At 36.4% G+C, this 14,805-nt stretch overlaps 1 protein-coding gene across 2 annotated transcripts in view; it reads left to right on the forward strand.

The window, feature by feature from the left end:
• LOC119655312 (basement membrane-specific heparan sulfate proteoglycan core protein) overlaps positions 1-14,805 on the forward strand; it is a 604,263-nt gene that overhangs the window by 460,237 nt on the left and 129,221 nt on the right. For both annotated transcript variants that reach the window (XM_038061144.1, XM_038061145.1), the window contains exons 12-18: positions 2,006-2,173; positions 2,518-2,654; positions 3,182-3,275; positions 10,448-10,618; positions 11,291-11,434; positions 12,137-12,275; positions 12,524-12,609. In XM_038061144.1, coding sequence (XP_037917072.1) covers positions 2,006-2,173; positions 2,518-2,654; positions 3,182-3,275; positions 10,448-10,618; positions 11,291-11,434; positions 12,137-12,275; positions 12,524-12,609 — 939 coding nt within the window. The remainder of the gene's footprint in view (positions 1-2,005; positions 2,174-2,517; positions 2,655-3,181; positions 3,276-10,447; positions 10,619-11,290; positions 11,435-12,136; positions 12,276-12,523; positions 12,610-14,805) is intronic.

Raw genomic sequence — 14,805 nt, forward strand, 5'->3', positions numbered from 1 at the left:
GGTTCATATTTACTTCTGATCCTTATTATGCATGAATGCTTCACGAAAGCATAAAAAGGTACTAATCGGTTTGACCAAAGCCAGGCCAAATTGTCAACGAATGCGGCAGGACCTTAAATTCATATTGTGCGAAAGATTAGAAGGTTGATATAATTGCCATATTGCAGGGAGCACGATATACTTGAAATTGGGATAGGTAGTAACTAGAACGGGTTGAGCGTAATGGTAAAACCATTCAAAAGCCATATATTCCCACGGATCACGGAGACTAATCTCCTGCTGAAAATCCTTTAAAGATTTTTCCTTCAGCGAAGAGGAAATCGTGGCTGTCATCAGAGACTTGGAAGATTGGTATTATCAACAGGAATCAGAGAAGGGCTACTGGAAATATGCAGTGCAATATGCAGGACCGAAGTTTTGGGTCAGGAAGGTAAACCTAATAAGGTCTTCTAGCTCGTGGTAAAGGTGGTATGCAGTAAACTTGCAGGTTGACTAGACCTGATGAAACTTGCAAGTAAGATACCTAATCCTGATGAAAGGGGAGGAAAAAAGTTGATTACCCTTGGAGCCGGAATAGAGACAAATCACGAAATAACAAACTTTAAAAGGATAATAGAGGGGTCCACATAATTTTTAACCCGAGCCCGAACTTCCTCTCAGCGGTCCTGAATACTCGCGATATATAACTATGACTTCAATTCTCGTCCTGTCGGCTCTTTTATTGAGAAAGCTTTAGAATAAGAACTCTTTCCCCGTTTTCCTGGAAGGAGCACCCCGTACCATCGTTATGATGAGCATGAAACTCTTCAGTTTTAAATCCCATGTACTGTTCTTATAGAATAACATATTCGCTCCAAATTTGTTTCCGTTGCAACTTGCTGTTTCCCTTAGTACTCGTTTTTCCGTTATCGTTTGATTAACCAAGTGGCCTTAAATCTTCATCCCCCCCCCCAATTTTGACAATGATTCGAGAAGGGGGGCCTTCGTGGAGCATCCAGATCTCAAATTTCTAGGTGTTAATTAAAATTTCCAACTCCCTCTGCCAAAGTTTGCACAAATTCTGCCAAAAATGGACCCCCAAAAACTGCCTTCTTTTATTTTGGAGTTAAATATGAAATTTTGGAAATAAATTGGAAACCAAGCCAGTGTTATAATACCACAAATTATATGTGTCCTTGTTAAATGTTAAGTTTAGCTCAGTTCAGTTTTATTTACTCTCATTTTTCAGAATTTATGTTTTATGTTCCATGGGCTATTTTTTCATTTCTAAATTTATATGTTGATTCTATGTTTATGTATTATATTCATTTTATGAAATACTATTTATGCGTAAACTAAACGAAAAATGCACTAACCATTAAAACATTTACACTTGAGACTCCTGCGCACATATTCGGCAGTGGAAGCAATTTTAAAATATGAAGTTAAGAATCATTAAATAGAATTAGTACTCATTTGTATTTAATTTTTTCAATAAATTATCATTGAATGGTATTTTTCCATATTGAATTTTTGAAATATTGAATGGTATTTTTCCATATTGAATTTATGGTAAAGGGCTTTCATTAATTTGATTAGTTAAAAAGCTCATTTTAGTTCTATAAAATAATAAATTCAATTTTATAATTAAAAAAATATTGATGATAATCCTCCATCGGAAATCTGCCGAATTATCTGTTTAAAAATGTTGGTATTATTTATTTAAATTAAATCTATAAATCAAATAGTAAAGCTGAAATTTTTTATTGTATATTCAGAGCAAAATTATATAAAATTAATATCTGAAATTGTTTCCATTCTAATATAGTCAACGAACATGGCTTATACCTTTTTCTCTATTCGTTACTTTCAATATTTTTTGAACAACTTATCATCCATAGTCTTTAAAAACTTGAAAATTTCATTATAATTCACATTTCATTATTATTAACAAAAACATAACCATCAAAATAAAATTATTATTATTCTAATTTTTCTTTTAACCAAAAAAAAAATAAATGAAAAGCTGCTAGACGAGCATGTGACGAGCATAGTGAATTTGCATGTTTAACTGGTGAATGCATACCAAAAGAACAACATTGTGATGGAGTATATCAATGTAATGATGGATCAGATGAAAGCAATTGTATATCGCACGAAAAACCGCATCAACCTCCCACTATACCACGGATAGGTATCATTCATTTATTTCATTATTATTGGCTTTTATTTATTTTCAGCTTTAATTTTATTTTATTCAAAATTTTTGGGATTTTTAAATTTTTATTTATGAATTTTCAATTCATCTCATTTCATTCAGACATATCATTAAATATTTTAAATATTTTAGCTTCCTAATATTGATATATACAATATTTTCAATAATTTATAATTATCATATTTTCCACCAATCATCAAATTAGCTTTTTTTCCTTTTGCTAAATATTATTTTCAATTATTTCATGTATTTTTATCTGGGGTATCTTTCGGTGGAATGGAATTCATTAAAAAAACAAAAAAAAAACAAATCAAAATTAGAAAACAATTGCACTTCTGATGAATTCGCATGCATCAATGGAGAGTGCATTCATAAATTAGCAGTTTGTGATCAAGTAGAAGATTGCAAATATGGTGAAGATGAAAGTTCCAAATTGTGTAAATGTGCCGACCATGAGGTGAGTTTCAAAATCATAAAACAATTGGCCAGCGTCATGCAATCGTTGTTTGATATAAATGTCTTCAAATTATGAAAATTTTGGATTTCTTGGAAACTTTTTGAGAATTTAGAGAAGGGGATTGTTTATGTTTTCCAGGCAAACCTTTAAGTCGAATATTTAAATTGCAAAATAAATTTTAATTTAATATTTTGCAAGAAAATATTAGTTGATTGTTTGATTTTATTAGAAATAATACGTTGAAAATATTTTAATATTTATTTGAAATTATCTATTTTATTTAATTAAATTGAATTTTTAATTGTGGAAAAAATCCCTCTCTAGCTGTTGAAGAGGTAATTCAATGGACATTTTTCCAATTCACCTCTCTTTCTTATTTATTGTTTTATTTAAAAAAAATTATTAAAACTTCCAAATTGAAGCCGTTGATGATTTAAACCTAATGCTCTTGTGGAAAAAGTTTTCAAGAAAAATCAAAATACAAATACTTTTCGAGTAAGAAAACAAAATGTACAAACAAATTTTAGTTTAAATGTTTGCGTGGCGGTGGATGCCTACCAAAATCATTGGTTTGTAATGGAGAAAGGCAGTGTTATGATGCAAGTGACGAAACGGAATGTCGTAAGTATTGGAATGCATTTTTTTACATTTTTATTTATTTGATGCATGATTAAAATTAATTTGAAGCATTTTTTCTTTTATTTATAATTTTTTTAATTTTATTTTTTTTATTTCAATTGAGCTTCATTTTTTTTACTTTATTTTACATTTGTTTACTTTTTTACTTCATTTTACTTTTCTTCTTCTTCTTCTTCTCAAAAAAAGTATTTCTTGTTTTCGATTTGATTCTTTATTTATTCTTGAATTCCTAAAATTTCAAATCAAATCTTTATTTCTTTAGTCAAAAGGTTACCAGACCTTATTTATTCCTTTAAAATTATATTTTTATATTTTATAAAAAATTATACTTCTTTAACTTTCTTCCGAAGTATCTAAATTTTAGTCATTAATTATAAATTTAACTAGAAACCGGTTTCAATTTCATCTTCAAATTCAACAATCTTATATAATTCTTCTTCATACACGTCTAATAATTTATCAGTTTTCAATCTCTCGAAATTTTATTTTTGTTAATTTACAATCTATTTTTATAAAGTATGAAAAAACTTTCACTGACCTTCATTATTTTTGGTTTTTTTATGTATTTTATGTTACCGTTGATTTGTATGTTAATTGGTTTTAATTGTTTTTACTTCTTTTAATAGTATAAATTTTTTATTACTTATTATAACTTTATTCATTTATTTAAATTATCACTTATTATAACTTTATTGATTTATTTACTTATTATAACTTGATTTATTTCTAATTTTAGTTTTATAAATTTTACTAATTTATAATTTTTCGTTATGCTCGGTCAAATCTTTACTTGTTAATTGGTACAATTATCACAAAAAATCACGTATGCATGATCAGCAATTCAGTTAATTCAATTATATTCAGAATGCTATACTCAATATATTGTATTATATTTATTGTATTATATTTTTATATTCACAAATCTATTTTTAAAAATTATTAAATTAAAAATTAAAATTATTCATATTTGAATACCATTTTATGTTTGCTCAATTAAAATCCATTATTTAAGCAATTGAATTAACTATTGAAGCTATTAAAAGCAATATTCACTCACTTCATTGTTTTCGCACGAATTGGCATACTATCTTTAAGACATGCATGCAACAATCAATATAAATCAAACAAACAAATAACACATACAGAATATATTGGCTAAATGTTTTTATTATTGGGAATGATTGTGCGGTAAATTCAAATATTTTTTAAGTGTTAAATGTTTTTGGGTAATACTTTCTTGACACAGTTTTATGTCTCTATGAATTATTATAACTATTCAGAAATAGTTACTACGGGGAAAAATATGATTCTATTCAGAAGAAATTCTGCATAAAAGTTTTATGATTTTAGTTACTTTGGTGGTATTATTTTGAATTAGTCACTTTGGTTTACTTATTTGTCATTCCTCTGGTCTGCCGGGCTACTCACTTTGTAGATGAGATTTAGTGACAATCAATGCATATTTCTAATTATATTTTTTAAGTCAAGGGGAAAAACACCAGATTAAATATAACAATAGTGGGTCCTCAGACCACCCATCCACAAGAGCCTTCTTAAAATGTTTGTGATTTCAAGATCCTTAGGATCTTTTAACAATAAATTTCACATTGCCGCCAGTACAATTGAATGGAGAAAAAATAGGTTTCTAGAATTTTTATGATTAATAAGCAGAGTTCAGTGAAATAATTAATAGAAGAGTCCATTTATAAACCATATTCAGAGTACTTTTATACACACTTAAGTATACTACGCATGACTTGCTGCTCACGCTGTCAGAGCCCTTGCTATACACTCCCTGTGTGCGACGGTGTAAAATGTGATGCTTGTCAGTAGCTTGTATGCCCGATGGAGACCTTTGTCGGGACTTCCAATTGATTTCGGCTCCTCCCAGTGTTAATGCGTATCCTGTGTATTACTGGTCCTTCGTAAATCCGTGCTAGACTCGGTGTTCAGATTTCTATGAACCCTCTCTTTGCCGCCCCCCAATGTTCCTCCTTTGGATCCTAGTTTGGTCCTAGTAGCTCAGCACGCTTACGCTGTGCGCGATATCCATTCTCGTCGCTACGGCTGAATACATTAGTGATAGCACTAGCTCTCGGTAGTGTGGATTCTTCGACAGTTTCGTCGGGTCTGTGGCTGTTTTCAACCTTGATGTTGGACTTGTTTCAGTGTCGCTGGAACTTCCATGTATACTTCCTCGTCGACTTCTTCATGGAGATATGCTCTTTCCACATCGATCTGGTGCAGTTTCGCTCCCATTTGTAATGATATGAGTGGGAATAGGAAATTGACGCTTAGGAACACTTGCTTCCGGGGAAAAAGGCGTGAAACCTAAAACTAGAAATCTGAAGGCAAGTGTACGTGGAGCCTAGCCGGGAACAATATTGAGAATCTATTGATTCTCTATCCGACACCACCAAACGAAGTTGGGAGCCGAAATAGGCTATCTTCCACTTGATTCAGAAAACCTGCAAATACGAAATTAGGCCTGAATCCAGGAAACGTCGGGCCCCACGTTGGGCGCCATTAAGGGACATCCTTAAAGTGAATAACTAGCCTGAGGATGTCGAGGAAGGGTGGGAACCTCAGAGGCCGTGCTTTATACAAGATCTGAGGCAGAAGAGACGATCATTGAGACGGTGATCCGTCGTGGATCTTCTCCTCCTTGATCGCGGCACTCGGGTCCGGAGACCTACGGCTCCACGCGCGCGGTCGAATCGTTTTTTTTCCTTTTAATTTCCAATTTTAGTTCGCGTTCTGTTTATCATTCGATAGGCCGTCGCGAAATCCGTATTAATGTCGAGTTTAGAATCCGGTGCGGACCCATGCATCGGAATAGACACGTTGGTTTTTAGTAATGAAGCGTGAGGGATCAAAGCGCTCAAAGGACCCCCCACATTCCCGAGCCTGGCTAGCACAGAGGCGTGCAAGAACGTGTCGACCGAGCACTTTGATGGAGTTTCAATCTTTGTGGGCGGACCTTCACGGTCAATTTAGCCAATTTGTTTAGATTTCTGGGATAGCTCTGCCCTTTAGGTCGTCATCGGCCACTCAGGATGATCGACCTGATCTCTTATTTCCACTTGTCTCATTACACATTTCAGTTGATAATGCCACCAGCAATATAATGGTTTCAAGTCTTGCCACTGGTGCTGGTGTCTCATCGTAGTCGAATCCAGGTCTTTGGATAAAGCCTCTGGCCACTATTCGAGCCTTTCTGCGCTCGATTTTTCCTTTGGCATCTGTCTTTTTTTTTGAGTATCAATTTGGAGCCTATTACTCTCCCTTGCTCTAGATGCTTTACGAGCTCTCACGTGTCATGTTTGAGATGAGAACGTATCCCTTCTGCTATAGGACGCTTCCATTCGTACGATTCAGGTCCTTGAATCGCTTCTTCGACATCAATATCTACCATTAGAGCATTTGTTGATGGGTGTCCTGACTTCGGGAGCAAAACTAATTTTTGCCCCTTCTACCGGTCGGGGAAAACCCCTTCTACCATGCATGTCTCAAAAACGCTGGTTTTAAAAGCGAGTTTAAGAGCTCCATTTGGAATAGCATCCAGACCGGGTGCTTTGTTATCACCAATTCTTCGGCAAATTTGCGCAAGTTCCTCCTCAGTTACCGGGGGAAGAGCGCCATCACGATATCGAGTCGAAGATGCGGGCAGGTCAGTTTTGGTGTTAGCCCTCTCATCTTCTTCATAACCATCCTGTACGCTGTTCCCCAGGGGCTTTGGTCTGCCTCTGCGTAAAGTTCCTTGAAGCATTCTCGCTTAATGGTCCGTATAGCCTGCTTAAGCCTACCTCGAAGGTTCACATATAATTGCCGCTTCTCGTCGAAATCCGGTCTCCCTCTAGTTCGTTGGCAGATCCTTCTAGCTCGAAAACATGCATCCCGTAACTCTGCGACCTCTTCATTCCACCAATAGTTTGAGCGCCTTTCTGCGAGGTCTCGCCGCCTCGCATAGCAGCGTCGCATGCTCTCGTTATGCGTCTCATCATTTGCTCTACCTTTTTTGTACACCACCGGGATTTTGGCCTCTTAATAGCATCTCTATGAATGCATCCTCTTCAAACTTTTCCACGGACCAGCCCCGGTTTCCAACTCCGAGGGAGCGCACATCGCCGGTGTTCGTAGTGCGACGCGTAGAAATCACCCGCTATGATATAGGGTTTCGGCTTCTTGCATCCGGGACTAGCATTCCTTCGAATTCTACTATCGTCGCGCTTGGTGGAGAATAGCAAATATATATATATAGATAGCAGCTATTTTTGCCCTGACGAATCCAACTTCTGGGAACTCCATCACTCGAATAGCTTGATTTTCACACGCCCATATTGCCGACTTGCCAGTTACATCTCGCTATTATGGCAGCTTCGATACCCTTCGCATAGATGGTCTGCGAGAGAAGGTCTTGCGCTGCTTTGCAGTGGTTGAGCTTGATGTGTATCAACCTCATTTCTTTGCTGCATTCAAGGTTCTTCTAAAGACTGGTCATATGCTATTGCCTGCAACGTGCCGACAGTCGGCGTCCTTTTTCTCCTTGCAAAGCATACATTTGATCTGAGCCTTGCACTTCCTGAACATATGACCTCCTCCCCCACATTTTCTGCAACTTTTTGACCAAATTCAAGGCATCTAAAACGGCATTTGAGAGGCACCTGCTCCTTGAGTCGGCAAACGACCCAACCTATTTTTACTTTACCAACCGCCAGCAGTTTGAACGCTGCTTCAGCTAGCAAGCTTATCGCTGCCCTTTGCGTGCCTCCATATATGTTCAGTCCCCTGATTGCGGAATCTTGCAAGCCAAGTGGTCCGAACTGCTTTGGTTTCATTAATGTCCTTACATTGTATAACAATCTCCTGCTTTCTGGCCCGTACTTGTGCTTCTCCTCCTAAGGATTTCTCCACCTTGCCGGGAAAATTTTCTACCGTTTTGCCCGGAGACTTCTTCAGCTCCAGCATCAAATCTCCTTTTTGAGAGCGTCTGATTCGCCTGATGTTTTCGCCAAGGTCCATCAGCTCAGGATCGGATTTGACCTTCCTGAGGATATCGGCGTAAGTCATATCACCTTTTTTGGAGAGGGTAATTTTTTCGGGCCGTAATCTTCTTTTCCATGCTTCCTTGGTTCCTTTTTGGGGCTGCACTTCCCTTGGGTCGATTGAAGCCGGTGCCGGAGTTTCCACGATTTTGGTAACTTTATTTGCCTTCCCCTTTGCCGGTGGGAGGCCTTTTCGCCTGTTCGCGTTCTGTGTGGATCCGAAGGAATCGTCCGCGCCCTCCCTAGCCCTTTTTTCAAGCTTACCGCCCTTTGGATTTTGAGGGGGTGTCACTTGTGTTGCCTGAGTGATGCTTGATTTCTTCGAGGCATTTTTTTCGTTCTTGGCACTATTGTAAAGTGTACGAATGGTACGGACCATGTTTTTGATGGCCTGGTGCACATTGTGTTTGTCCTTTATAAATTCAGACAACTCAACTATTTCACCTCCAAGTAGAGCAAACGATGATTCGTCCATATTCTGACACTGCCCCTCGGCTTTTTTTTCCCACTGGGCACTTCCGCATTTATTAGCCTTCCGGGAGCTTCCCTGATTTCCTTCCTTCATCAACTTTGATTTCGTAGGAGATCGCAGAATCGTCGAGCTTCTTCTAAATGGATCAAACACTAAGTTCTGCAGCATGTTCCGACCAGGTGTAGTCACCCCACTATGGGCTAATGAATGACTAGTTTGTGGGACATCTTCCGTGTATTTTGAACAGACGTTTTCGGGAATGATGCCTCTCTCTTCAGACTACTTGTAGTATTCCATGCAACGGCGGTCAAGTAATCCACCACCGAGGCACTGCAGTCGAGGAATATCGACGGCCGGTAGCCTGCTTATCCACTCCCAAAAGCCGCCGGTACTGAGGGTCCGAGACCCTGCACCGTAACTTTTTCTCTCCGTTCTTCTTCCATATTGGTTTCTTGTTCTGGGTGTCCTTCGCATAGCCGTTTTTGTCCACGGGTGGGTGTTTTTCTCCCACCTACCCGACCTGCACATAAACATGCCCATGCTTGCACATCTCCAAATGGGTACATGTGCATATTCCTAGGCATCCGCCAAGCATACCCCTATCCACACGAAGGGACGCGCCTGATTGGAGATCTGTGAACACTGCACAGGTCTGTCTCTCTGTCTGTCACACCCGATTTATTCGGAAACGGCTGTACCGATTGCCACGAAAATTGTCAAGAGCGCTTGGTCTGTTGTTCCCTTTACATGCAGTAAGTGGCGCTATTTTTTGTTAAGTTTAAGGGGGGCTCCCCATACATGGAGGGTGCAAAATTTTTTTGACAAAATATGGCCATGTGGAATATCAAATAAAAAGGCTCAATTAGTACTTTTCGAAACTGGTCCCATATTTGATATCAAGTTAAGCATAGGAGAGTGATGTCTCAAAATTTGACACCCAAAAAGAGTAACACGTCTCGTTCTCAGAACCTATCTGATTCTGAGCATTACTGTATCTCCAACAATCTGGAAATGATTATAGAAGACTAACCATGAAAAATGTCAACTGCAGGCTTAATATTAATAACATAAAAAATTACCCTTTTTCATTAATCAATTATTGAGTGACACTGGCAAAAAGAACTACTTCCACAAACTATTATAGCAAGCAAACTATAATTTCAAAAAAAACCTCGGAAAATATTTGATAATTCACCCTTGATATGGAATAGAAACTTCTGGTTGTACCATTTATTTTATTTATTAAATTTGGGCATTTTCCCCCTTCTAAAACCACTAGCCAATTGCATTTATGCAACCACCCCTCTGAGATTTTTAGGGTCATATACATAGTTTCTATGATTTTTTTTCACAACTGGTGTTATTTTTACCAAAATTCTAATCACACATCGATGATCACTTCAAATAAAAATAATAATTAAAATTTAACAACACAATTAAAACCGAGTTTTATCCTATACTTTTTATTTTAGTTTTTTTTTTAATTTTATTTTTAAATTAAAAAACAATCCTTTCAACTTTTTCAATTTTTTCAAAATTTTAATTTTTTTTTTTGAACTAAAATTATTTTTTTTTCCGTGTGAAAAATAAAAAAAAACACAGAAAATATATTTTGTAAAACCATAAAATTTTTATAGCACTATCAAATCATACGGACGGAAATAATGAATGCCCATCTGATGCCCCATATCGTTGTAAAGATGGAAATTGTATTGAAAATACAAAACGTTGTAATGGAATCGACGATTGTCCGGATAAATCGGATGAACTGAATTGTCCGCCAAGTTTAAATTATGATTACGAAGATGGTACCTATTTCTCTTTTTCATCACTTTTCAACTATCAAAAATCTACTTTCTTTTCTATTCACTCTCTTTTCTTCTTTGACTGTGATAGATAGGAATACGTTTTGTTTGGGGAATGGTGTGTTAGAACCTTTAGTAGCGGAGATTCCGGTGATTTTATGGAAGATACCTGCACAGGCATCTCCCCTAATAGTAGCACTTTGATCAAAAGACTCAATAAGCTAATGGAACTCAAATTGTTACTACTTATACCTAAAAATGGTTGTGTCGAAAACCAAGGAGCTTCCATTGTTGTTAATATTGAACCTAGTCTACCTTTTTTATTTCAAATCTTTCCGTTCTATTCTTCTACTATGTTTTGGGGCTAGTTTCACATCAACTATTTTCAAAATGTTAAATGCTAAAAACCAAATAAATAAGTGATATAGTTATAATTATAATATTGTAATAGTAGTTACAATTATATAGTTACAATTATGTAGTTATAATTATATAGTTATAATTATTGTAGTTTAAAATACTCCAACTCTCCCCAAAAAAATATGTGCAACTAGCCCTAACTATTCCTTCGATTAAACTCAAGATAGTCAACTACATATCTAACAAATCATTAAAATAAAATGGAAACCTTTCATATCCTCTCTCTCTCCAATATTTTCATCGTAATCCCTATAGAAACCGTAGAAGTGGATACTAGTAAATGTGCTCACGACGAGTTTGAATGCGATAATGGGACATGTATATTACAAACTTTACGTTGTGATGGCTATCCTGATTGTTTAGATGAAACCGATGAACATAGTTGTCCTCCTCTTGAAGGTAAAAATAAAAACTAAAAACCAAAACTATTGTTGTGTGACCTAATATCTACTAAATTCAAATTTGATGAGTCAAAGTAAATTAAAAATTTTCTGTATAAAATGTATCTGTTACTCCGTTTTACTAAAAAAAGTTTGAACCCGTATGAAAAACTTGAATATGTTGTCTATCGGCTGCATACTATTTTTAAAAAAATATTTGAAGTTAAATAATACTAAAATAATTTTATACAAATTTTTACAAACCATTCTTCATATTTAATTGAATTTAATTGAAACGTCCGGTCTACAATTCATTTAATTTATTTACTGGTGACATATCAGCCTAACGAACGCACCTCCCTCTCCATCTCCGACGTTTACAACAGACAACGTATTCGATTCTAAAAAATCTTCTTATAAATGTATAACTTTTCCCTGTTTGTTTTTGACTAACTATTTTATAATTGAAAATGAAAATTTCCCAAGTGTGACATCCTGCAGCTATGATTCTACTATTAAAAGTCCCGAATTCATCTATTTTCACCATTTTACACAATTTCAAACCCCGAATTTTTCTTCTACGATGGTTTGAACTTCTGAGAAATATAACCAACCAACGAAAATATCTTTAGATTTTTCTTAAAACTTTTCTGCTTTCCTATTGACATATCTGCAATTTGTATTATCGAAATTCACAAAAAAACAACAATTAATAATTCAGATATCGAATGTACTTCGGATGAGTTCCAATGTGATGGCCAAACTTGTATCTCAATTGATGGAAGATGTAATGGTGTTCATGATTGTAAAGATGGAACCGACGAATTAAATTGCACAAGCTGTTCAATTGATGCATTCCAGTAAGATATTATTTTGTATCTTTATTTTGTTACTTTAATTTCAAAGTTTCAATGAATTAGTCATTTTAATTTTCTCATTAATTTACCCAGAAGTATCTTTTCTCTTGATAATTGTAGTAACTTAATTGAATCTTTTTTTAAGCCCTTCTTCCATAATTTTTTGTTCTCTATTCTTTTGAATTTATATTTTCTCCAATTATTTTATATTCATTTTATTTTTCTGTTTCTTATTATTCATTCAATTTTAGTTGTAACAATAATATTTGTGTGCCCGAGAGTGCACGTTGTAATGGACGTTATGATTGTCCCGATTATAGTGATGAAGATAATTGCGGTAAGTGTTTGAGAAGAGGTTGATTAGAGAGTGTGTAGGTTGCAGCAAATTAAAGAAAGTTTAAGAAAACATGCTTGAATCTAACATTGCTTGAATGTTACTTTGGTTCCTATAATACCGTCTTATTGCTATTATTATCTCTTCTAATGCGCTGAGGGTTATTCTCCTCAATAATGCAATTAGCCTTCTTTTTTATGAACTCTTTGCTTGCTTTTGACTTTACAAACCTTTAAATTGTTAAACCTTAAATTTTTTTTATGATATTTATTAAAAATAATTACATTAATGTCTCTCCTAGACCTAAATAAAATTCTAAAGATATTTATAGCTCTTAAGAGCTACATTTTGTTACCGAATATATTTCCCGTTGAAATCGGTGACGTCCTCTATCTCGCCTCTGGCTTGAAAAGCCTGGATGAGAGGAGATGGTAGATATTTTAACAGACAAGCAGATATTTAGGTTGATTTTCTAAGATATCGTTTCCAACCTGGATAGTAGGAGACGCTGTATGTATCAGGCAGTGAGCGAAACCTGGTCTTCAAAAAAGCCAAGTATCTGCTACCATAAAAAATCCATTTGGATGGGTAGAAAGGCCAAAAGTCTCGTTTGCAGTTCAAACCGTATATCACGTCACCGACAATAGCGTGGATCACTGGTGACAACATAATCAGTCGGCTTCGAAGTGGTCTCTTTCAAATACCAAACCTCTGAGATCACTTTTGGCGTCCTACGTTCGGTGTAACAATTGATCCAGTGACGCCAGACTTCGTGGGCACTTTTCACAAGCCTTGGCTTTCAAAATCGATCAGTTGCTGCAGTAGATCGGATGAGGACCCTAGAAGTAGGGCACCCGCACAAGCCCCGCTTAGCTCTTCGGTCCGGCACAGAGTCCTACTTAGCATTGTTAAAATACTGCTGGGCTCCAGATAGTACGACACCATTAACAATGTCCCTTCAGCATACTTGTCGATTGATCCTGCTCATTCACCCTCGAAAATGAGGAAGAAAAAGCGCAAATTCAGACCCAGACCCTGACCGATTTCAGATTTGTGGTTACTCTTTCGTTTTAATGATGACTTGCCTACTACCATTTGAAACGATTCCCGTCTGTGAAGACGATCCGGCTTAGTAACAATTGTTGAGACCCCTTTCATTACCATAATCAACTTTTGCCTTCACCTCCGTTTTGACCTGTTGCACCATTTTGCTCGGTCGCCTAATCTTGATCGAGTCGAAAGGCTCTGAAACCATCATCGGTTGGTCTTTTAGTCGTTTGCCATCGTCTTTGAAGTTGTGGCCAATCTTGGCAAGTGTGGTTTCATCAGCGCGAATTACATGTAAATTCTATCAGTGACCCCTCCATCGCAATTTTTCACCAGCTCATGCAACCCCATATCAATCTCAGATGTCCTCATTTCAAATATGATCACTGATTCAACGCAAGATTTTCCTCTCGATTACCGCGAGGCATCATGCATTGTCTATTATAGTCGGTCAGCATTCAGAACTATAGAAGCAACAGAAAAGAGGACTCTTCAGTAAATTTTCGATTTGAACCAGTAGTGAAAGACCACTTGATGCGTGATGGAAATGGCATTGATCCGAGATATTTAAATCGGTCAGTTCTGGGCAGGTCCCTGCTGTTGACAGTGATAGTGTCTCCGTCGTCAAATATTCTGTTTTATTCAAATTCAATTTCAGACCGTCTTGCATGAGGCGATCATTCCACTTTTGAACAAGGTGTTCTAGATTAACTTTGCTATGACACGCTAGGAAGACATCATCAGCATAGGGTTGTGTGAAAAGCGCTTAGCTCATCTTCAGCTTTCAATTCTGATCCGACTATTACATCCTTTTGGAAGTTCTCTTGTTCCAAATAACGTTCTCATCTACGTTAAAAGCTATCATTGCTACTTAACACTGCCCCATTGTTATGCTTCTTAGTCCAGCGAAACTTCGACGTTCAAGTTCCCCTTGGAGCTACCACCGAGGCCTATAAAGGGAAAACCTTAATTTAAAATCCAAGCCATTGCCACTGTCAGTGGTCACCAGACTGAAGCAAAACAATAAGACAGAACGTTCCATTATCCTCCCACAATATAAGTTCGGGAACGAAGTGGTGAACGCCGAACCCACCTTCCCACAAACACGCTAGCAAAAAGGCAAAGAAAGTCTCGATAATCGTAAGCTTCGTT

Source organism: Hermetia illucens, chromosome 4 (assembly GCF_905115235.1).
Source record: "Hermetia illucens chromosome 4, iHerIll2.2.curated.20191125, whole genome shotgun sequence".
Taxonomy (NCBI): domain Eukaryota; kingdom Metazoa; phylum Arthropoda; class Insecta; order Diptera; family Stratiomyidae; genus Hermetia; species Hermetia illucens.